Source organism: Halictus rubicundus, chromosome 8, assembly GCF_050948215.1.
Source record: "Halictus rubicundus isolate RS-2024b chromosome 8, iyHalRubi1_principal, whole genome shotgun sequence".
NCBI classification, from domain to species: domain Eukaryota; kingdom Metazoa; phylum Arthropoda; class Insecta; order Hymenoptera; family Halictidae; genus Halictus; species Halictus rubicundus.
Window position 1 is genome coordinate 16,980,313 of NC_135156.1, and position 23,507 is coordinate 17,003,819.

Sequence of the window (23,507 nt, forward strand, 5' to 3'; positions counted from 1 at the left end):
TATTGGTCTCATTATGAAATGTGACTAAAACTATTTTTTGTATTAATTATTTTAAGATTCTGAGAAAGGTGTACTGTGACCTGTTTTCGTTAAGTTAAATCTACATAGGTCTCTCTGTAAGTTAACACTTGACTCAGATAAACTGAGAAGGACTTGTATCTGAAATCATTTGTTAAGTAAATAATAGTCTTGTTCGAGTCCCTCGGGACCGTCAGTATTTTTATGAAATTCTATCAGTGATCGATGCTTTCAGGTCAGCACGTTTTCTAAGATGGAGGTGTCCCTGTACGAGGGACGAATTAATATATATTTTGGTATTGAAAATCGGACGTCGGACACGCTGACCGAGTCGAAGATGGCAATTACGTCGACGTTCTTATTCCCACGAGTTCAAAGACTACTGTCGAAGTTCCCATAAAAGGGGGATGTACGCACCACAGGACACGAACAACGAGCATAATGGCGCTCATTTAAATCAACTTTCCGCGAACGTCGGACAAGGACAGAGGCGCGATTCAATCGAGTTCAGGAAATTTGCGTTTCTCGTCGAATCGCAAACGTGCCGCCAACAAAAACGAACGGTTTCATCGAGAATGTTCCTGGCGGGTGACAAAGGATTTCGTTTCTATAGCACGCGGACTATGGTAATTGACTCTTACAGAATGATCTGATTCGTTGACGTACGGTTTTGGATACCATGGATATTAACGTGATATTTTTCAAATTTTTCAGAGACGATTCAGCGACCTTTCTTTGCGCGCTTCTCGGTTCTTTTCTTTGCAGACCCCGGTGCTGCTCGGACCGTGACGATTCCAAGGGGATAGCGTGTAATTAAACTCCGCTCGGTTCTTTACTGGGACTGTACACGCGCGGCCGTGTAAGTAAAGTCGAGCGGGGAACGGCTAATAAATCCAGCAATTGCTGTAAATTGGAGAACTCGCGCGGGGGAGATGCCGACGCCGACTACCGGCAAAAAATTGTTTGCTTTGTCCCGCTGCCGCGCCGGCTAGGCTCCAGAAATTCTTCGGAGCCTGTGTTCTCTTCAAGTTTCACCGCTTGTCCCGTTACTTCTGCTTTTCACCGATCGGTAAATCAATTTGCATTTTTAACCCTTCGCACTCGACTCGCAGATGTCGTAAATCAACCCGGACGTCCCTTCCCGAAGGACGGCGAAGAGATTGCTGGCAATTATGCTACTTAAAAGATCGAACAGATCGCGAAGAGTTGACAAATCGTTTTCGAAACAAATTCCGTGTTTTCGCGACCACAGTTTCGGTGAAACGAAAGGGAGAAGAGTAGTATTGTCACGTCGAGAAGAAGCGTTCCTATTAATTTAAATTTCTCGGCTGTCTATTAACTCTTCTCGTGTAATTTCAGCTTGCCGTCATCTTCCTCTTCATACGATCCGAGAGCTGAGAGGACAGCTGCGCGTGCAGTAAGGAAAGCCGGAATGGAAACATGAGCGGGACAGACAGAGAAATGTTCTTACTTGGAAAATGGACCTTTCCTTCCTCTGCACATGTAAAATTAGTTGTAACAATCTTTTTAATCGTATTTTCTTAACCGACATACAGTTATTTATTAGCATCGATTATTAAAGAAAATATAACATCTGCTTTATTTGGCTCCAGGAATCCAAACCATGACCAGTCCACCTACAATCATTTAATTCGTTAGTTCAATAAATGATAAACGGCCGGAACACGCAGGACAAAGAACTCCCATACCATTGCGATGAGCATCACTGATCTAATCTCTCCAGGTATACTCATTCCGATAAGCGTGCCCGTTACTCGAACCAGTAATCTCTGTAAAACTGTTAACGTACTCACGGTAGTGTACTCACAGAGGCGCACGGTTTTCTTCAAACTCCACCGATTTCTGGAGTATACGGTTCATAGTGTTTGTTCAGCGCATTCGATCCGGTTCGAGCGAAGGGCTAATTAGTAGCATTTTCTACACCGGATAGAGCAACGGCACACCGGCTCATCCATTCACGCGACGACATACTTCGACGATCGCAGGCACCCGTGGATCACGCTCCTCGATCACGTCGCAACGTGTATTTACTGGCGAGTGGGCGGCCGATCGCAGCGTGTTGTTTGCACGCGAGTGTTACATTACCGTTCAGTGGCCACGGAACGTTGGACCGAGCAACGTTTTCCCTTGGAGGATTTCGCTGGAAACGCTTTTCCCGGTAAAATGACGCAACGAAACTCCGGATAACGTGCCAACGGGATCATCGATCGATACTACAAGTCATCGGTAAGTTACAGTGAACGCCCGAGTTAAAATTTTCCTAAACGTTAAATCCATTTTTCATCTGTCACCGGAACTCTCGTTGGTTGCCCCTGTGCGCACGCAACCGGGTACGCAGGCATCAATTTTCTCAAATAATTTTCTATATTTTCCTAAAGAGATGTTCTATATTTCCCATAGAATGTCCATTCCTTGAACAGTGTTACATTTACTTATAGTTTCGTTAGCAAATTGTAGTGAACGCTAGAGTTACAATGTTTTACATTTTCGGACTAATTTTTCGATCTGCAATGCTTTACTCGGTTTTCCCCTGTGGGTAGGCAACCGTTTATGCAGGCACGCAATTCCTTACAAAATTCTCTATTTTATCCTAAACGTATCATAAAATCGCTCCGAATGTCCATTCTTTGGACAGTATTACATCCATTTATGGTTTACAAATCGTCCGTAAGCGGTAGTGAACGTTAGAGTTAATATTTTCAAACTAATTCTCCATCCGTCTTCTGTGCGCCCCTGTGCGTAGGCAACCGTTCGCGCAGGCGTGCATTCGTCACATTTCCTTGAATAATTTCCTATTTTCTTCTAAAACATCACAAAGTCGTTTCGAATTTGCAATCTCTGGACACTATTACATCGACTTATAGTTTCAAAATCAAAATTTATGCAAACAAATTTAAACATAGTGTCAAAGTTTTCCAAACATTCTGGTTGCCTACGCAAGGGGCCGCCTCAAAATTCCCCAATTTTTCTCAAGATTCTTTTGAAACATTATTAAAAGGCACCAAGCAGGTACATTAACAACAGTTTCCTTACATATCTCTGAATTTAGAACCATTTTCGACAAGAAATGAGCTAGGTCAAAAACGAAATCGGTAAATTCTCTTCGAGTACTGGTGTTTCGACGAGAGAAACAGGGTGTTGGCTTGATCGCGTGCGGTTCGTGATCATCGTCGGTTTCGAAACCGACTGGGTACCGTACCCCGGTGTTTCTCCGTGGAAAACACGTTTCTGCTGGTGTAACCTTTTACGAGGAACTCGTTGCAGTTTCTCAATGAACGTACGGTACGTACGTACGTAGAACGCGCGTCGTCAACGTGCAGGATTTTACTTTCGTACCGCCTTTCCCTTTTCCCCGGTTCGCGGTAAGTTTCTCGTCGAGACCGAGTTCCCCGGTTTCAACGTGAGCGCGAGCGCGTTTAGGTGAATGTGTCACGCGGCCGTTCTCTGCGCTACAGCCTCACACGGACATACCCCACCTGTCCCTCACCATTTTCTCTCTCTCTTTCTGGTTTCAGTGAAACGCTGTTCCGTAGCACGGGACGTCATAGCACGCGGTAAGATGGCGGTGTACAGGCCGCGCTGGCTGATTCTTCGCGTCTGCTTTCCCCTGTGGTTCCTCGCGTCTGCGGTGCTGTGTCAAGAACAAATATCACTCGGCAGCCGGTATTATGGCCGAGACGGTGTCTATGTGCCCTCTAACGGGCCCGATCGCAGGACCGATACCTATATTTACAAGGATAGGAGGTACGGGTACCGTCCCAGTTACCTGGACCCTGTACACAAAGGACCACCGAGACTGCCGGACGATCGGTACCATTATGAGGTGAGCCCTGCAGAAAACGCCCGTGGAAAATCCACCAGGTGATCATTGTGGACCCGTTTACGCGAGGACGTCGCGTCGACACGCCTCCGTATCGATGACACGCGACGCGCTCGCATACTGGGTCACTCCCATGCGTAACAGCGATGTTATGCTATACACGATTTTGCTTGGTTCGACGCGTTTGAATCGCTGTTCTGACGGACGAACTGAAGCGATAGGCGTCGTCAGGCGAAAATACAAAATTTTTAAGACCAATCTTAAGATCGAACACACGAGCGATACCTCATTTGTCGCAACGTGTTGACGCGAGAACGGCTCGGTCGCGTTGGAGCGAGCGAGATCGGCATGTGTTGCATGCGATCGAAAATCGCAGCCAGTGCGACCGCAGCCTACCGCGATCTTTACCGAGATAAAAGTACAGTACGTTTCAGAGAGTCGTTTGACCTCGATTTGATAATCTACATGCGCGAATCTGGATTTCCATGTATAAGTCATTGCACTTGTTCTGAAACACCCTGTCAGAATATAAATAAAAAGATAGGGTTCAGAAGAAATTAGTGGCTCATCGGGAGAGCTTTGAAAGAGTGTTCAACATACTCCTATTTCATAATATGCGATCGGGGGGTGTTGGGTAGAGGTATTACGACTGGCAGTTTGATCCATTTCGAAGATACACCATGTCCCAATTGCTTCGGACATTCTGTACAGATTGTTATTGTTTTCAGGATACCACGTCGAGACTGCCACTGCCTGGAATACTGGGAGGCTGGCGAGAGGACCTTCAGGGTAGGGAACGGTCCGACTCGAAAACCATGGACAGAGACGTCACTGTCACCACTAGCTACGGCCTAGTGCAAGGATTCAAAGTTTACCTGTACGACGATCCACAAGCAAGACACAGGCCTTATAGTCTGCCGGTAGAGAGAGTCACGAACAATGTCAATGTATTTCTGGGCATTCCGTACGCCATGCCTCCTACGAGGGAGGGTCGTTTCAGGCCTCCCAGACCTCACAGAGGTTGGCAATTGCTGCAAGCCGTCGACTGGGGACCGGCGTGTCCCCAGCCGAGCGCATACACCGGCGCTACTAAAGGAGTCAAAGACGTGGACGAAGACTGTTTATACCTAAATGTATTCACACCGTACATCGGTTCCGGAGTAGCTCAACCGTATGCCGTGATGCTTTATATTCACGGTGGCGAATTCACTCATGGAGCTAGTAACTTGTTTCCTGGCCACATGTTGGCGGCGTTTTACAACGTTGTAGTAGTGTCGATTAATTATCGGTTGGGTGCGTTGGGGTTCCTGAGCACCGGAGACGAGAACAGTCCCGGGAACTATGGGCTATTGGACCAGGCGATGGCGTTGAGATGGGTGTACGATAATATTCGAGCTTTCAACGGCAATCCCGACGCGATCACGCTTTTTGGTCCAGGCGCTGGTGCCGCTAGCGCCGGACTGCTTATGGTTTCTCCTAGAACGAGGGACATGGTCTCGAAAGTAATTGCTCAGTCGGGTTCCCCGTTGGCGGATTGGGCAGTTATTATGGACAAGTACAGGGCCCAGAACACATCCAGGGTGTACGCTGAAATGCTGGGATGCAGCATAGAGAGCAGCTGGAAATTGATTCAATGCTTGAAAGACGGGCGAAACTTCCTCGAGCTGGGTAACCCTCAGCTGAGGCCGCACGTTGGAATGTTTCCATGGGCACCCGTGTACGATCTCAACTTCACCGTGCCCAGCGACAACCTCTACGAAGAGTGGAGAACATCTGACTGGCACTTCTTTACCGAAACGCCGGAAGACAGCATCAAAAACCGCAGGTACAAACGTAACTTGGCATATATGGCTGGCGTGACCACCCAAGAGGCAGCGTACATACTGTGTGAGTAACAAGTTGCGAGACCAAAGCAGAGTTGGAAAAATGTTGTTTCGAATGAAGGAATTATATAAATTATTTAAAAGGTTATCCTAAAGGTTATTCGAATAATGCCCAACTCTGCTACAAAATACTTGCGTTTACAGTGTATCAATATTTTTGTGATTTCAGATAACAACGCCACACTGGCAAAGAACCAGTACACCATAGATCCGGAATCGTTCGATCAAAAGCTCTGGGAACTCGTGCTCCAATATAATTACACTCTGAACCCGCAGGGTGTATACGAAGCTATCAAATATATGTACACTTACTGGCCGGATCCTAGAAACGTTACGCACGTTCGCGATCAGTATGTGAATGTAAGCTAACCGTACTGCAGCCGTGAGAGCGTGTTTGAACAGGAATAATTAATGATCCTGTCTTTTTAGCTGTTGTCCGACTTCCATTTTGTGGCGCCGTTTGACAAAGTGGCGAAACTTCTGGTGGAACAACACGTGCCTACTTTCCTGTACGTATTAAACACAACTATAGAAGCGTTGAAACTGCCACAGTGGCGAAGGGTATCTCACGATACTGAACTCCTTTGGCTCACGGGAGCGCCGTTCATGGATGTTGGTGTGTATGCGGTGTAACGCAGCCTAAAGGTGCGAATGCACTAGCAACTAATTTGCGAGATTTTAAAAGCAGAGGCGTGTACAATGTTTAAAACTTGCTAGTGCGTTCGCACCTTAGGAGATTCGTCCGGACAATGTTCTAACAACAAAATACAATTTTATAGAATTCTTCCCCCAGAAATGGAAACTGAAACGAGACATGTGGACCGATAACGATCGCAACATGAGTCACTTCTTTATGAAGGCGTATTCAAATTTTGCAACGTTCGGGTACGTGTTTGAAATGGCTTATAAAACGCGTTGTAGTCTAGTATAGCGTAGAGATCACGTTACTTTGTTCCAGGAACCCTACACCGTCGCAAATTTTGGGATTGCACATGGAAGTCGCCAGGCAGGGACAATTGCGGTATTTGAATATCAACACCACCTTGAACAGCTCGATTCTGCTGAATTATAGGCAAACGGAGAGCGCTTTTTGGTCCATGTACCTGCCCACCGTTATTGGTCGCTTGGTGCCTACGTATCCACCGGTTACCGAGGTCAGATCACGCTCGTTTGCTATAATGACTAATTGCAAGCAAGAAAAATGCAAGATAAAATGCCCTTTTTACCGATTCTTCCGTCATACGAGTTACTCTTCGCACGAATACAAATGAGAACGTAATTACAGTATTGGTGGGAACCGAAGCAGCCATTGCAAATCGCCTTCTGGTCAGTCTCCACAGCGTGTCTGCTGCTGATCGTGCTATCCGTGGTGTGCTGCATGCTTTGGCGTAACGCCAGAAGGTAAGAAAAGGTAAACAGAACCAAACCCATATGTAGACTACTCCAGGCTCTGGTAGGGTATGCTACCCGATAATCTAGTTGTAGAGCATGCGGGACATGGTTCTGGTTTTACATACTACTTAAACCGTAGACTTAACACTCATTGAATTCCATTTACTAATTGAACGGTATCTCTGCTTACTATTCACGCAGCAAGACCAAGGCTGCCCGAGTGTACGCAGGTAACTGAAACAGCACCTTGCACGTAGTATCCAAGCACGTGTGACATTCAAACACTTTCGAAATTCTCGCTGTGTCCAAGAAATCATAATAATAAGCAGACTGTGGATTTTTATGCAAAATTCCATGAAACTAGTTTCTACCTCGAATAATTCTTCGAAGTTGAAAGTGACGTATCGATATTTTCAAATCCATAAATGCATAAAATCCCCGGTGTAATAATAAGTTTCATAACTCTTTCGGTCCCCGGTCGTAAGTGGAATTGTAGAACGGTACTCAATTTTCTAATACGTTTATCCGGAGCAAGATGCTAATCGTTGTTTCGGGTGTTTTTAGACAATCTGATCACTACTATAGCGGGGACATCCTGATGGTTCGAGACGACGAACCCTCGGAGGGAATCGAGAATCTGACTCGGTCCTCCAAGGAGAACGTCTACGAGTACCGGGACGCGCCGCCGTTGAGGTCCAGAGCCACAAGGCAGAACGAGGCGAAGATTCAGGATCGACTAACGCAGAATCGGAAGTTCAGCTCGACACCCTCGCTCAGAAGCAACTCGAACATCTCGCTGAAGGATATGCGCTCCGAGGGATTCGTTACCAGTTCGCCGAACGGCCATCCCAAGATGAACAAAGCGCTGAGCCAGACCTCGTTACGCAAAAGCAGAACGCAGCTTGTTCAGGGTGTCCCGCAGACAGCTGTATAAAATTCCCAATTTCGCAGGTTTCTTATTTATTCGAGATAGTAATAAGCGAAGCACGGAGAACCCCGTCTCCGTCGAAGACAAGTAACGGCGCGTGACGACTGAATTTTATTAATATTAGAAGGTTCTGCTAAATATTTCATCCGTCCATAAAACCGTTGTATTTGTAATGTACATACATCGATATACAGTGACCGATCAAGTACCCTTTAATCAGAATAACTGTTTGAACGCTAGGTTTACGGAGCACTATAAATAACTGTTTTGTATTACTTTATGAAAGTAATTTAAAAATATTAGGAAGCGCCATTTTCACGCGTCCCGTAAGTCTAGTGTTAAAATTGAAACAAACAAATTGAGAGTTCTTGAGAAGTCGAAAGGATTAGGTAAGGCGCAAAGAAAATTTTGATAAAATTGTGCTGTCTACAACTTATTCCGTTTTAAAGGGTGTTTGATCGATTACGCGAGCCACTGCACTTACTTTATACCATTTTTGTACCGATTTTAGGCTTATAAGGATCGACGTTGTGCCTTGTAGAATATACGGATAGCCTTTCGCGAGAGAGCAACACGTAATAGTAATATATTTTACAATAGCGTAAGCTAGGACACATTACTGCAACGAAACGAATGCATTTTTCATGTACAAATACGTATAATTTGTACGCAGCTACGTGCGTAGTATTATTAGAGGACCCCGCGTAGTTGTAGTCGAATCGATCTCATTCTCACCGTCGACACCGTTCATTTAGGCGTATAAGTTTCAAGCGTTCAATTACACGCACAATCGAATTATATACAATTAAATATATATATATATATATGTATACACACGTTATTATACCGTGCGAGAGATTTTATATATTTTGTAAGATTCACGAAGTACACGTCGCAAGTATTTTAATATCAAAGAACACCGTTGCGTAAGATTTTTTTACAGTTTATATCGTTCAGATACGTTGACCGCGGCCACGTTCATTGTGCACATATTGTTTATCACGTGACGCAATGTAAACGATTTTATCCGACATTAAACGAAGAAACATGGGACCGAGAAAGGCGGAAGTAATGATTGTCGTACGCTAGCTGATCTCTTCCCCTTTACAGTCTGGTTGTTTCTCGGAATAGAAACGTTCGGAGAGAGGAAAGGAGCGCGTAGACCGCCACGAGCAGAGCAAGTACAACTTCGATCCGCTTCGTCTGGAAGTGAAGTATCCTGGGACGGCGATACTGCTCCTGAAATGCCAGGAACAACCTGTGCTCTTGGCGGCGTCCGCCGCTCTTTCCAAATACGGCAGCAAATCCAAAGAGAATTTAGAAGTGTTGTTCGATCTCGACCTCGTGGAGAGCGTGATCCCGTTGATCGAGCACGAAGATTTATTTATCCGAAGGTTTCGTTCAACTTTTCACGCTAGGTTTACGGGACGCGTTCCGAGATTTTTAATCTACGCTTATGCAGCCATTTAATATTACATATTAAAAAAATTTGGACAGACATATTATCGGTATTTGAATAAAGTAATGAAAGAACAGTCGCTTTTAGTGCTCCGTAAACCTATTGTTAGTCGAGCCGTCATTGAACAGAACCGTGTATTCATTGATTTGGAACCTAGATTCGCAGCGAAGCTACTGGCGGAGATGATACTGATTCCCAACGTGCGGAACTTTCTGCTGGAGACCAGTTACTATGTCTGTTACTTCGCCAAAGTGCTGATCTCCGACAAGGACCTGTTCATGCAGGAATTTTCCTCCTGGATATTGGCGGAAATGTCGAGCGACCTGTTCGGCGCGGCGCAGCTGTTAAAAATGTGTTCGCAGCTGAACTTCCTGTTCGAGAAGCTACAGTCGCCTGACCCGGACGTCAAGAGGAACAACTTGCAGATCCTGTTCAACTTGTTGCAGGACCCCGTCGGATCGAAAGCGGTCATGGAGACAAAGGTGTACTAGGGTGAACAGTTAAACAGAGCGTTTCTAACATCTCCCTAACGTGTCTGTTTTGTTCCTCGTTAACGCACGTTCTTCCATCCTTTCAGAACTTTAACTTGAACGTCGTGTACGACCTGTTCGACTCACCCTACCTTCAGATCCAAAGGCTAGCCCTGGATGTAATAGCCAATATAGTGAACAGGAACCAAGACGAGTCGCTGCAGGAGATTTTCAGGAAATCGCACGGTCTTCAAGCTTTGCTAAGGTTCCTAGATGTAAGACAGGGTCGCGTGTGGTCCTGTAATACTTGAGAGGCTACATACACCTTGAAGCGTGGACAAAAGTTTTCATTATAAAATTATTAACACATCTTGCGCGGGAAGCGACTAAAGTCGGTTTTTGTGATGTTTTTACAATAAAATCGGATAGACATGCGTTGCAAAAATACAAAACGTGCGTTGCAAGAATGAATGCAACACGGTAAGACTTTGGCGGCCCGTGCAAGACGTGTTAATGTTATATTATATTCAAAATAAAACTCTAGTTCTTTTAGACCCACCAAGGTGTATGTAGCCCTTTAATCTTGCGTCTCCCTCGGTTTAGAACGACGAGTGGCAAGATATCCACGGGGAGGTACTTAGGGTCCTTTGTTTGGCGTCCGATAACACCGCCACGGTGGAGCTGCTCCACGACATAGGCGGTATCGGGAAGATACTAAAGTACATAGAGGACGCGGCGCACTCGAAACTCTTCATGGAGGCTCTGGACGTAGCGGTTCGCCTTTCTCACACACCTCTGGGTAGAAAGGTAAAGGTATCCTTGCTCGACGAAAGCCGAATCTTATTATTTTATCGGATGCTTGTTTGCTCCGTAGGCGCTCTACGCTCATGGTATCGTGACCCATTTATTGGGCACGCTCGGAGGCAGCGTAACAGCGAACGTATACGAGACCAGTTGCCACGGAATCGGCATGATGACCATGCACACCGAGGCAGCCAAAGAGCTGACTGCCAGCAATTGCATGACAAATATCTTAGGTAGATGTTAGCTACGTTCCTCTGTGGTCGCTTTCCTAAGAAGTACATACACGTATCCTAGATATATTAAAAAACGAATCGTTGAAGTGGAGCACCAGGGAGGCAGCGATGTTTGCCTTGAACCAGCTGCTCAATTGCGACGTAAAGAATTGCCAGGATTTCTTAGACATGCAGGGCCAGGTAGCTGTTTCGATTAGGTCTAGTCGGAAATCATTTCTCCTCTAGAGGGAAGGCTAAAAGAATTCCTAAACTAAACGGAACGGTTTAACGACTCCACAGAATTATCTCGTGTGGCTGATGAAACAACCAGGGAAGATCCCCGTAGAGATTCTGATCGGAGCCATCGAATGCCTGACGACCATAGGAAGGAATCAGTCGTTGCGCGGTGCTGTTGTCAATGCGGAGACTATGGATGTGCTGTGCGCGTCCTTCGAGGTGACCCTTTGGATAGCAGGCAGATTTGTCTAATTGTAAACGATAATGTGAGTTGCTTGTCAATTTTTCAGCTGTCATGCCCAACGACGGTCGAGTACAGGATCGCTTGCTGCAACGCGATCGCTATCCTCTGCGCGGACAAGATCGGAAGATCCGCTTTCCTGAAGAGCCGCGGGCCACACAGATTATATAATATGCTATGTGACGTCAGCTCGGTCCCAACAAGGAACGCAGCCGTCCAACTCATTCAATTGTTATGCGCGGATCCGGTTTTGGCCGACGCTTTCGTGCACACCAGATATCTGAATTAGTAAGCGAACTCCCCCCCACGGACCCTTAGTTTGTTAGATCGTTCCCGATGAAACTAACCGGTGAAAATGCCTCGGACAAAGCATGCTGAAGAACCAATCCTCCGCGAAGATTGTGCCGTCCTGGAACACGTGCATCGACGCACTCTTCGACGCCCACCTGCCGATCAAGTTTGCTTTCACCGGACGACTCTCGCTGCACGACGTCACCCAGAATGGATTCTACGTTCTACGGAGAAACATCTGCCCGTAGGACTTGATTCTTATGAAACCGTCTAACCGGATTATAGTAGAGTCCCTCTTGACCGGCGCGTATCCGGATCTCGGGCCGGTTAATCAAATATAGGGTGTTCGACTACAGGTGGGAGAAAATTTGAGGGCTCCACCACAATAGAAGAGTAAAAAGATTGTAATTTCGGCTTCACTTTCTAGTTATTAACCATTAAAAATCCGCCTAAATGCTGCAACCCGGCCAGCAGAGGTGTACGTTGCTTACGTCATAAGATACTTCCTCGCAAGAATTCGGCGAGTAAACGATTTTTAATTGATAATAAATGAAAAGTGAAGCCGAAATTTTCTCCCACCTGTAAACTGGTCTTTGAAACCCGAGCGACATTGGGCCCAGTATTAAAGCAACTTGAAACGACGCACAGTGGTCCCAAAGCCGGAAAACGTGGCCAAAACCTAAAATATGAACTTTCAGCTAGGTAAGTTTTAAGTCAATTTTCAAGCAGAACCAATCATTTTTTAATGTATATGTCCGCCATATTGGGTACGCCATTTTGTTTTTTATAATTTCAAATACTGATTCGTGGTCAGCGACCCCAAAAACGGCATAATACCAATTTTCAAGCGGAACCAATAATTTTTCAATGTATATGTCCGCCATATTGGATACGCCATTTTGTTTTTTATAATTTCAAATACTGATTCGTGGTCAGCGACCCCAAAAACGACATAATACCAATTTTCAAGCGGAACCAATAATTTTTTAATGTATATGTCCGCCATATTGGTTACACCATTTTGTTTTTTATAATTTCAAGTTCAGATTCGTGATCAGCGACCCCAAAAAACAGCCTAATACCAATTTTCAAGCGGAACCAATAATTTTTTAATGTATATGTCCACCATATTAGATCCGCCATTTTGTTTTTTCTAATTTCAAATACTGATTCCTGATCAGCGACCCTAAAAACGGCCTAATACCAATTTTCAAGCGGAACCAATAATTTTTTAATGTATATGTCCGCCATATTGGATCCGCCATTTTCTTTTTTATCATTTCAAGTTCAGATTCGTGATCAGCGACCCCAAAAAGCGGCCTAATACCAATTTTCAAGCGGAACCAATAATTTTTCAATTTATATGTCCGCCATATTGTATTTCTAATTTCAAATACTGATTCGTGGTCAGCGACCCTAAAAACGGCCTAATGCCAATTTTCAAGCGGAACCAATAATTTTTTAATGTATATGTCCGCCATATTGGATCCGCCTTTTTGTTTTTTCTAATTTCAAATACTGATTCGTGGTCAACGACCCCAAAAACGGCCTAATACCAATTTTCAAGCGGAACCAATAAGTTTTTAATAAGTTATGAGGTTTTGACCACGTTTTGGCGATTTGGGACCACTGTGCGACGTCAAGTAGTTGGGTCTGCTTCGAGAGCAAGATTTCTGAAATTGTCTCGACGCCTGAATTGCAAACAGGTTTCCAATATTGGACGACATCTTCCGGTTCAAGTTCTGCCCGATGGAGCCCATTTACGTGGTGAACTGCATACGGGCTCACTCCTTGGAATCCCAGGATACGTTGCGTCATTCGACCGTAGAAGGTATTGATTGCCGATTCTGGCGCGATCGACGTGAGTCACGCAACTCGATCTTGCAGACAATCTCAGCACCGGAAGAGCGGAGAGCGTGATCCGTCCTCGAGTGTTCCTGTCCGCGCAGATAGAAGGTCTAGAGGCGGAGTCGAGATTTAGCCGTCTGCAATGCGACCCTTGCCTGCACGACTACGTGGAGCTGTTCAAATGCATGGTCGTCGCCGCGGAATCGAAGCGCGTGTACGGTTATACAGTTTGACAAATATCATTTATTGTTCTTCGATAATCATTGTACATCTTTCGCGCAGAGCATCGGAAACGAAGCCGGGATTGACAAACGTGAGCTACGTGGCGTCGCGTGCTCAAATGTTGGCGAAGTTCGTGGCCAAGCAAATGTCGGGACCCGATCAATTCCTCCACTGCATCGACCATCAGCTGGAAATCCATTTGAAAGAGATCAAAGACACTATAGAGACCAGCGTGATACCGTTAGGGGTCCTGCGAATCGGCTCCTATCTCGAGAGAGCCCTACTGTTTAAAGTAATCGCGGATAGAGTGTATCTACCTGCTGCTTTGGTACGGGGAGAGTACGGGAAGGCTTGGGTCGAGATAGCTGTGCCGGAAGTAATGTCTGAGATTTCTTGATCGGGTCACACTCCCTTGATCATTCCTCGTCAGCTATACAGATTGTTCTATTTGTAAAATTCGACGCGGCAATCGGGAAGTCTGGCAAGAATTAGAATAGAACAGCCTGTATGCTATACCACGGGGCAATGACCTGACGAGCTGCAACCCACGCTACCGTGTTATGTGCTTTTTGTTAGTATACAAAGCATGAGTGAGAGCGCGGTAGTAGGGTAGCGGCTCGTGAGCAATCAGTTGTCCAGGCCAGCTATACAAGGTATATAAAGCTAATAAAATGACAACATTGTAGACAAAAGATTCGGCCGAGGAGACGTCGTTCCAGCCTTACATAGAGGGGACCCCAACGTGTCCAGAGTTCCTGACGTTGCAACAGCTACAGCCGCGCGCATCCCAAGCGGGCTCGGTGCCGGTGGATCGTCGTCGAACGACGTTCCCGTCGAAGCTGCTCAAGCCGAATTTCATCGTCGACTTGATACACTCGCCCGGCGACCTGATCTCGATAAACAGTCGTCGGGCGAAGCTGTATCGCGAGCATCAGTCGACTTGCCGACGGGTGTGCCGCGACTGAAACCTCTACAAGATCAGTTCTTCCCACCGTCACTCTCGCTGCACTCTTTGGATCGTAGACAATCAAGAAACACCTTGTAAAATTATTCCGCTGGTAAAATAGAATAATGTTTGTTCAATGTCACGTCTCGGTCACGGGATCTACGTGGGTATGTCTCCGAGTTTGACCACACCGAAGAAACTGTGGATGTCCTCGAGTATGACGCCCCTCGCGGACTCCTCGACCTCTTTCAAGGACAGAGAATCGTTTTTCCGGAGTGGCGTCACCTGCGCCGAGAAACAGGTCTGGTCGATCTTCGTGCCGGTTCTCGTCACCTGGAACCGTGCGATTCGAAAACTGTTCCACGCCGACGTGTCCCGGACATTGTCCGAGAACGAGTTTCTTACTCACCGTGCACTGCAAAATTTTCCGATTGTTCACCTCCAACCGGAATCCGGCTGCGTGGATCGTGTCCAAGTAGTGGATCTGCGCGTACACCAAATACAGCCCGTCCCTCGGTATTATGAGACTACCGTCCTCGAGCATGTTGAAGTGTTGGTCCATTAGTACCCCGTGCATCCAATCGGTGGCCCGCCACGCGGTGAATATCCTGTCCCTGTGACATTGCCCCATGTCCGACGGTTTGCAATTACTGCATTTGCGCTGGCAATTGCTCACACCTGGCAGCTTGCTGTTGGCGCTATAATGAGCGGCGAGGGCGTGCTCGGGCACCTTCAAATAGCAAAGGATCTTTTAAAGAAGCAGCTTGATGTACTGGGCACAAAGGACTAGACAGAGGATCTCTATGCAAAATAAAAATTTTCTACTTGACTTCCAGCAAACTGGAGTGAAATAGAAATTAATGTTCTATAGGATTGCTATTGGCGCTATAGTGAGCGGCGAGGGCGTGCTCGGGCACCTTCAAATAGCAAAGGATCTTTTGAAGAAGCAGCTTGATATACTGGGCACAAAGGACTAGACAGAGGATCTCTATGCAAAATAAAAATTTTCTACAGGATATTTTCTATAGGATGAAAATAATATAACAGTATTTTAAGTTCTTCTACTGTTTGTACTGTTTTATGACACTCATTTTTTTTCTTATAAATGCATAAAATCCGCTGTCTAGTCATGACATTCGTCTTTAAACAATACCGCTGATAGATGGCGACCACAGTAGTTTACCGGGTCAAGTGTACGACCGCCTGTTGATTGATTTCCCCGTGTGCAGCGGTGCATCTACAGTTTCATTAGCGAGCCTGGCGATGGCTATGCAAATACACCGCTGTACACCGGGTTGCCGGTAACAGGCGGACCGTAAAATCGCCTGGCACGATTAGCCATCGTATCATGTACCTGCAAGTGTTTCGCAGAGTCCATTGGCTGCGATTGATAGTTCTGAACATCCGAGTTGTGTTGATTTTCCGTTGCTGGATGGGTAAGGTGTCTTTTGGCCGCGTGTCTGGCCCTGGAAAAAGGAAGTAGCAACTCGCATTTGTACTCTTCAGCTACGAAAAAGCCTTCCCGAAAAATTCACCTCGGTCTTCGTGAAAGATCGTACCTGACGTGTCTCTTCCGGCACGGTTTCTTCGGGGTCCCTTGCTCGTCGAGGTTGCGCTTCCGTTTCACAGCGGCTCTCCATTCCTGCAGCCGGTGCAGCGTCTCCTTAGCGCCTGGAACGTCTCTTTTCCGTTTGGTACTCGGTTTCGGTTGGTCCCGTTGCTCTTCGGCAGACTTCTTATGATCTTGTTCTTCCAGGTGACGATCCTTCTCCGCGTTCCTGCGACCACCGTCCCGAGTCTTCGGCTCCTGGCCGTGCTTGGCCTCGGCCTTGCGCACCGCCGACAACAGTTTCATCATGGCTTTGTCAGCGCTGGGAGGCTGCGGCATCGATGGCACCGGTGCGATGGTCGACGGGTAATCTGGGAAATCGGAAGGCCTGGCCCCGTAACTCGGTGGGGAGAACAGGAGGAACGATCCGGCCTCTTTGCTGGTCGAAGAGGACGCGTGACGGTCCGAGGAAGCTGTGCTACTGTCATCGTTGCTGACGTCGTAGGCGATGTCGTAGTCCGCGTTCTCGATGTCCGCCTCCCCCGGGTCATCGTCGTCGTCGTCGTCGTCGTCGTCGTCATCCTCGTCGTCGTTGTCATCGTCCTCGTCGTTGTCCTCATCGTCGTCATCCTCGTCGCTCGGCTCGGCGGCGTACAGCTGCGCTCAGAATGATTCTCATCACTCGGAAACGAACGGAGTCATTAACACGTTGACTGCCATGTCACCCATATGTGGCTGACGGAATTATTTGTCCAGTTTTTAAAATATTACGTTAATACACAGGGTGAGTCACCGAACGTTAGCACCTCAAATATCTTTGTTGTTTCTAAAGATACGTAAAATATGGTAAGGACAAAGTTGAATGAACAAAAAAAAAAGAATTTTGTTTTTACGTCATTTTTTTGGAGATATCAAGGTCACCGTGACTTTTGTTAAATGGTACCACCCTTTTTTAAACACCTACAATGATAGTCCCTTTCATTAGGAATTCGGTGACTGTAATTAGTCCAAGGTCATTCAAGGTCAAGGACAGAAAAAACGATCTGTGAAATGCAAGAAAGTTGGAGAACTATTTCATATCGTGCGTTCAATTTTTATTTCATTAAATAACTTGCTCTGATGTTATGCAATTTTTGAGGTTCCCAGTCTGGCAGTCAAAGTGTTAAAGGGCGTTCAGATTTACGTTTTCCCGGCGATCGACCGGTCGTCGAACCGTTTAGGGAGCCAACCAGGAACACGTGGTCCCTCGGCTTATCACCGACCTCTCGTGTCACGCGTACCACGCTCGATAACCCGATTACTCGTGTTGTTACACGTGATTCGGGTTATCGCCTGTAATTAATAGCATAATTCACGACCACCGCCGCGACGATCCGTTTCTCTCGTCCGCGATACGATACTCCCGGAGCGACATAGGAGGGCACTCTGCGGTTCAAGCGAAACGATATGCCACTGTTATAAATAATCTCGTTACCTCAGAACTTGATCAGCGAGGCGTACATACATCGCAGAACGAATATTCTGATTTTCCATAAACCGGCAGAATCGAAATCGTCTGCATGAGTCACGAGGGGCAGAAGCTACGTTGACGTTCATTTTGTCCTGAATAACTTTATAGAGTTGAAAACGATCAACTGTAGTTTGAAATCCTTTAAACGCTTCTAATCATTTGTATTTGTTAACCCTTTGCACTCGAAGCCATTTTAACTACAAAACGAAACATTTCTTCCGACCTAGAATATTTCCCTCCTATATATTTTTTTTTGTACATACGAAAATGGTGCAGTTTACTCGTACAATATTGAAGTGTTTAGTAATTTATTAGATACAAACAAATTTAATAATGTAACAAATTTTACACCTTACGGTCGCCATTCGAGTGCTAAGGGTTAACTTTCACACTGATCTGTGAAGTGTGATGATTCGTCCGTGAAAATTGCGAGAAAAAAGAAAGGGATTGTATTTTCGCATCTTGCAGTCGACACAGAAAATTTCTATTTTCCGTAAACGACGGCAGTTTAACGCTAAACCTACCAAGCATTGACAGTATCTGGTAAATATTGCCTTATAAAAATGGCAACTCTAAATTCATTGAGATTGTCCGTAATTTATTCCACTATTTTCCATAAATGAATCTTTATAATTTCAATAATTGTAAACTATAAAACCGGTCATTTGACCGTGGTAGGTTCAGTGTTAACACTAGATTTACGGGACCCGTCAAAATGACGGATTCTAATATTTTTAGATTGCGAATATTGAGATTGTAGAAATACATCCATGAGTAATCATTTAACAAATTGATTTCTTTGGGTATATATTATTTAAAAAACGGCTACAAACTTTGATAGATACATTCACGTTATTTTTACAAAGTAATGTAAAATAGTCATTTTTAGTGCTCCGTAAACCTAGTGTTAAAGATGAGTGTCCTAATTTTTCTATCGAACGCTTGGAAAAGCTGCGATTTGTCGATACCGAACTCACCTGCTCCTCGAACGCTTTCAGCTCGTCCAGGAGGTCCTGCTCGAGGAACCGGTGCTTCAAGGTCTCCACGTCCCGCTTCAGCTCCTCGATCTGCCTGGCGTTCGTCAAGGAGCAGCGCAGCTTCCACGCTTCCAGACCCAAGCAGAGAACAGCAATCATGAGCGCGAGCACGCTTAAAACAGTGTGTCTTCGGGGTCGGAACCACTGTTTGTTGAAGTTCTGCTCGAGGTCCGACTGCGAGATGCTCAGGTTCTCCCTCGAGAAGCTGAGGAAGGAGCGCACCTCCTCCTTACCCCGGACGTCGTTCATCAGCTTCTGCTTCAGCTTCACGACTCTGCTCTCCTCTTCCGGTAGCACGGAAGTCATCTTGATCTCGAACCAATTCTTCAAGTTCACCCGGGTATGCTACTCAAAATCTCGACCGACGGTAGCTGACGCTTTAGGAGACTCTTTACATCACATCCAGCAAGTAGTATGAGATCAATTCATGCAACGTCGTCTTCAGCCACCGAAAGTTCTAACACTGAATAATCCTTTTCCTTCAGGTCTCAGGCAGATGCCAACACTGTGGCCGACTCTTTACCTCGCACGCGGCAAAACCATATTGGGAAGTAGCTACGTGAGAGAGGAATTCCTCCAATGTTGTCCTAAATGCTGAAGATCCTCTTCTCTGCGCGCACAGGTCCGGTCCAACACGGTCGCCGAGTGAAGAGGGAAGAGAAATGTCTAAGAAATTGCCGGTCCATCTAAACACCGAAGATTCTGTTATCTCTGATCAAGCGCAGGCGAGGTTACGAGCGAGCATCGATGAGCCAATTAGTCGACGAAGTCCATGCGAACGGTCGCCGGATCGTTATCAACTGGCTCCGGAGTTGGCCACCGATTCTCGAGCGTTTAGCGACGCGTTCGCCTGTTCGCGTCTTCGCTACTCGACAGCCCCTCGGCGATTACACAATCGCTAAATACGTCGCGATAACGAGCACCGCATGCTTGCACTTTCTCCTTCCATCAGCGGTTCACTGTCACGGGTCGAGCATCTCGGCCGCGAATCGTATCAACAGCCTCTGCGAACGAATCGTGCGCGGTCAGGTACGCGAAAATGATCGGTCGCCTTTAAATGATTTGTCGCACGCTGCCCTCGGCCGACCCCACAGATCTCGCCGCAAGGATCAAGACGTTAAATGTCCCGCATCCTCGACCTGGCCCTCTTTAAAACCAGTCCGGTGGGTTTTTTCTTCTTGGCCAGAGGAGGTCCAGAGGAGGTCCAGAGGAGGTCCAGAGGGGCAGGACCGCCGCGAAGAGAATATCGAAGATTCGACCCCCTTTCGACCCCCTCGTCCCCCTCACCGCCGGAACCCTTCCTCGCTTTTGTCTCCCCTACTCGTCCTCTCGAACGGTCGCACAGTGTTCCGAGCACCGCATGCTAGCTGCACCGGACCCAAAGTCTAACACGCTTTGGATTTTGTGCAATTATGGTAGGGCAATCCGGAAGAATTTAACACTAGATTTACGGGACCCGTCAAAACGACGGGTTTTATGTTTTCTTTAATTTACAATTATTGGGATTGTAGAAATGCGTTTACAGGAAATTTATTTAACACATTTATTCCTTGGAACATATATTATAGTAAAAGCCTGCTCAAAATCTGGCTGAATTCTTGGTATTTTTATAAAATAATCCAAACTGGCCACTTTTAGTGCTCCGTAAATCTAGTGTTAAGATGTATTGTTCCCAGCTTTTTGAAGTTAAGAGATTTCTGCTGGGCACCGGTTCCTTGCGATTGTTGTTCCTTGCAATTTTTAGTTTGCACAAAGATCTACTAATTGCTACTTCCTCTTGAGGATTTTTATGCAGACTTTGTAACTTCCAGCTACAGGAGCCACGCAGACGTACGATTTTCTTCTTAACGATTGTAACAAGCTGGGAATAATACAACTGTATTTTTAAATTCTTCGGGATAAAGTCCCGCGGTCTGGTAATCACATTATTTTTAAAATCCCATTAGTACAGCTAGCTCCCATCTTTCGGAACACTGTGACCCGAGCTTTCAACTTTCGTTTCTTCTTGCCTCTTCGATTTTCACTGAGAATCTTTCCCGGATGATTTTGAGATTCGTCGTGACCCACCGGAAGAGTTGGGGTCGTCGAGGTGATTTTAATTTTTGTGAAAAGTCCTTGTAATCTGATAATTACTGTCTGGTAAACGGATGCGGCACTGTGCAGGTTCAGCGATGAGACGATCTGACTGAAACCGAATCGAAGAACAGTGGTGAACTTGCAAGCTCGACCGTACGAGAAAGAAGCAACCAACGTGCTCGACAGACTCGGGCATACTGATCGTGACTCGTGAGTCGAAAGCAGAAAACACGTCCGAGTTGATTACAGCAGCGCCTTCGTCCCTGGACCTCAGTGGCGTAGATCAGTGATCCATCGACGGGACGCAGCCTCCTCGACCGGTACAATAGCCCCTCGCGATCGATAAAGCTCTCGGGATCGATGGGGAATTACGTCGCCTCGATCCAACTGAAAGTCTTATTATCTTATTTATAAATTAGATCCGCCATACACCGCGGATTTCTATGCGACATAATTGTTTCGATCAATTTTAATCATTTTAAGGAGTTGAAAATAATGCAAAAGGGTTTCCAAAATTTTCAAACGTCTTTACTGTTTTACGTCCGGTCTAGTCCCGTTCTTATCAGAAAATCAAAATTCAGAAATTAAATGACGTCTTTGAAATGCTGGGTCAAGGTCGATCCAATCGTCGCCGTCCGAGGGTTAAATTAAAAATAAGGAAGCGCATAGAAAACGAAATGTGTAAATTGCAAGAGAACGGTGTATACTTTTTCTAGGAATTTTTAATTCGAGCTTAATTGAGTTCCAGCGACTCGAACGAAGTCAGCATGAATTTTTTTCATTTGCAACTTGTTGGCGTCGCATCCGTCCCGTCACGAAGCCGCTCGAACGCCCACTATTGGCCATATTTCTCTCAGAATGCACGCTTGTTCCAGGAAAGGCTGCAACAACGTGGACGAGAGACCCATGCCGGGGACAACATCTCCAATTCCGAATTCCTTCGGGGCAGAGCGAATTTGATACAGAACGGCTCCTGGAACCGTCGCGGCCATGGGAACGCCCGTAAGAACCTCTTCGAGAAATTTCTTCTCTCCCCCGAAGACTATCTCGCAGGAAATTTGTGCTGTAACATGCTTGTCGTCATTGTTATACTCTTAAACTTGTAATAACAAGATACAGAATACTGAGACTGCTTGCTATACTTTCCACTGGTTGTTGCCGCCTGGGTATAAGGCATGGAACATTAAAATTGAAAAAGACTATCGGCGCGTAGTTGTGCAGTAATTAATTCGTCCGAGTTGCTCGAGTTCGAACTCGCTGCATACTACGCCGAAGCGAACTTCGCCTCGGGATTATCAATTCGTAGAAGAGTTCACAAATGTCGTGGATGCCTACGCTGTCGCAACCGCGTTATCAGGAATTCTACAATTGCGAGCGTAATTAGTCACCGTGCGACCACCGCGGCGCACGTGTGCCATTAGCACTGCAATTGAGTCTTCCCGCGTAGGAAGACGAAAATTCGTGATCTGTATCAATTTACTGGTTCAACGAGCCGAAACATACTGCCAATTGCTTCATACGGTCTTTCACCTTATTTCGCCCGATCTGCCCACTTGTTTTTTCCACGACTTTCTTGCGGTTACGGTACCGAGAAAACGATTTCAAATACTCCGTTCGAACGCAACGGTTTCTACCGGACTTCAAACGGCAATTCAGTCGTGAACGAAAAGCCTTTGAAAGCTGATACGATTTGTAAATACACGGCACGAATGTCTTCGAACCCGGAAGTTGGCCGATCGTTATGTTTGAAAGAGTCCAGAATGTTTATTTTGGACGCGAATTTAGAAGCCACGAAAGCGGCTCCCACGTTCCGGAATGAATACCCAACTTCCGGCGACGCGACATTATATTAAGAGCTGTAACCAGCGTCAATTGTTTTCTCGCGTGTGTAAACGTAAACGATTATTCTAACTGGCTGCAGTTTAAGCAACCACCTTCCTTCAATAGGATAATAAGGAATCAGATATACATAAATAGATTTGTGAATGTGCGAGACGCGTATCGTGGATTGTGGGTGTTTCAGGATCGATCGTCACGCCACTGAATCGATGATCAGCGTGCTCCTCTCGGCTAAATATAGCGCCGCAATTGACCAGGGGTTAGGAGTCAAATTCCTGTTTTAGGGGCCATATTATGTTGCCTGTCCTCGGCTGCTTCTTCCCCTTTCATATTCCAGCCGCAATAAACCAATGATCAGCACCTACTTCTACAAAATATTAAACAGCAAAAGTCATCGTCGGTACTCGACGATGGAAACTTGACGCTCGAATGCAAGCCATCACAGGAAAATCAAGTATAGCGTTCTTGGAAGCAGTATACGACCAACAAGAAAAACATGGAATATGCAACCGGTCAGATACGTCGGCTTGTTTTAACGTCAGAAACGCTTCTGGCAAAATGATCATGGGAACAGAATCAAGAAGACAGTATGGCAATATATAAGCCAGTTATGGCCAGGTTCAATTTGAGTCTTCGAAACATAAACATTAAAATATTTGTTTTTTTTATTCGTGCGCGAATGATTCTTGCCGTTTGTGCCATAA

The 23,507-nt window shown here is 46.0% G+C and overlaps 3 protein-coding genes across 5 annotated transcripts; 2 read left to right on the plus strand and 1 right to left on the minus strand.

Annotated features, from left to right (window-relative positions):
• The first annotated feature begins 2,127 nt into the window (after positions 1-2,127).
• On the plus strand, positions 2,128-9,123 carry Gli (carboxyl ester lipase-like protein Gli). 3 transcript variants are annotated; one of them, XM_076792668.1, is made up of 10 exons: positions 2,128-2,265; positions 3,555-3,862; positions 4,588-5,746; positions 5,912-6,102; positions 6,172-6,358; positions 6,522-6,627; positions 6,701-6,896; positions 7,028-7,143; positions 7,336-7,364; positions 7,699-7,867. In XM_076792668.1, exons 2-10 carry the CDS (start codon positions 3,599-3,601, stop codon positions 7,731-7,733), a joined length of 2,283 nt encoding a protein of 760 aa, XP_076648783.1. In that variant the 5' UTR covers positions 2,128-2,265; positions 3,555-3,598; the 3' UTR covers positions 7,734-7,867. The 3 variants fall into 3 exon arrangements, with proteins under 3 accessions (XP_076648783.1, XP_076648784.1, XP_076648782.1); XM_076792669.1 differs by lacking the exon at positions 7,336-7,364 and having other exon boundaries at positions 7,028-7,153; positions 7,699-7,835; XM_076792667.1 differs by lacking the exon at positions 7,336-7,364 and having other exon boundaries at positions 2,131-2,265; positions 7,699-9,123.
• Positions 9,110-14,824, plus strand: LOC143356722 (armadillo repeat-containing protein 3). Its single transcript, XM_076792633.1, has 14 exons — positions 9,110-9,130; positions 9,194-9,456; positions 9,679-10,003; positions 10,099-10,286; positions 10,536-10,554; positions 10,595-10,798; positions 10,866-11,028; positions 11,090-11,247; positions 11,308-11,463; positions 11,535-11,773; positions 11,856-12,020; positions 13,483-13,692; positions 13,853-14,240; positions 14,533-14,824. Exons 1-14 carry the CDS (start codon positions 9,110-9,112, stop codon positions 14,809-14,811), a joined length of 2,778 nt encoding a protein of 925 aa, XP_076648748.1. The 3' UTR covers positions 14,812-14,824.
• Positions 14,820-19,353, minus strand: Egr (TNF superfamily member 12 eiger). The gene is made up of 6 exons (XM_076792683.1): positions 19,284-19,353; positions 18,829-19,200; positions 16,352-16,998; positions 16,147-16,258; positions 15,202-15,522; positions 14,820-15,125 (listed from the first exon to the last, which is right to left on the minus strand). The coding sequence occupies exons 2-6, from the start codon at positions 19,192-19,194 to the stop codon at positions 14,952-14,954; spliced, it is 1,620 nt and encodes a 539-aa protein (XP_076648798.1). The 5' UTR covers positions 19,195-19,200; positions 19,284-19,353; the 3' UTR covers positions 14,820-14,951.
• Positions 19,354-23,507: the final 4,154 nt, after the last annotated feature.

Bases quoted from the DNA above. Each gene is read 5' to 3' on its own strand.
- Gli (XM_076792667.1), top strand. From the start codon at position 3,599: ATGGCGGTGTACAGGCCGCGCTGGCTGATTCTTCGCGTCTGCTTTCCC. The intron at 6,103-6,171 runs GTAAGCTAACCG...CTGTCTTTTTAG, and splicing joins TTCGCGATCAGTATGTGAAT to CTGTTGTCCGACTTCCATTT. The intron at 6,359-6,521 runs GTGTGTATGCGG...ACAATTTTATAG, and splicing joins AGCGCCGTTCATGGATGTTG to AATTCTTCCCCCAGAAATGG.
- Egr (XM_076792683.1), bottom strand. From the start codon at position 19,194: ATGACTTCCGTGCTACCGGAAGAGGAGAGCAGAGTCGTGAAGCTGAAG. The intron at 15,523-16,146 runs GTACATGATACG...TGCTATTTGAAG, and splicing joins ACTCTGCGAAACACTTGCAG to GTGCCCGAGCACGCCCTCGC. The intron at 15,126-15,201 runs GTGAGTAAGAAA...GCACGGTTCCAG, and splicing joins GGAAAATTTTGCAGTGCACG to GTGACGAGAACCGGCACGAA.
- LOC143356722 (XM_076792633.1), top strand. From the start codon at position 9,110: ATGGGACCGAGAAAGGCGGAA. The intron at 9,131-9,193 runs GTAATGATTGTC...TTCTCGGAATAG, and splicing joins TGGGACCGAGAAAGGCGGAA to AAACGTTCGGAGAGAGGAAA. The intron at 11,464-11,534 runs GTGACCCTTTGG...TCAATTTTTCAG, and splicing joins TGCTGTGCGCGTCCTTCGAG to CTGTCATGCCCAACGACGGT.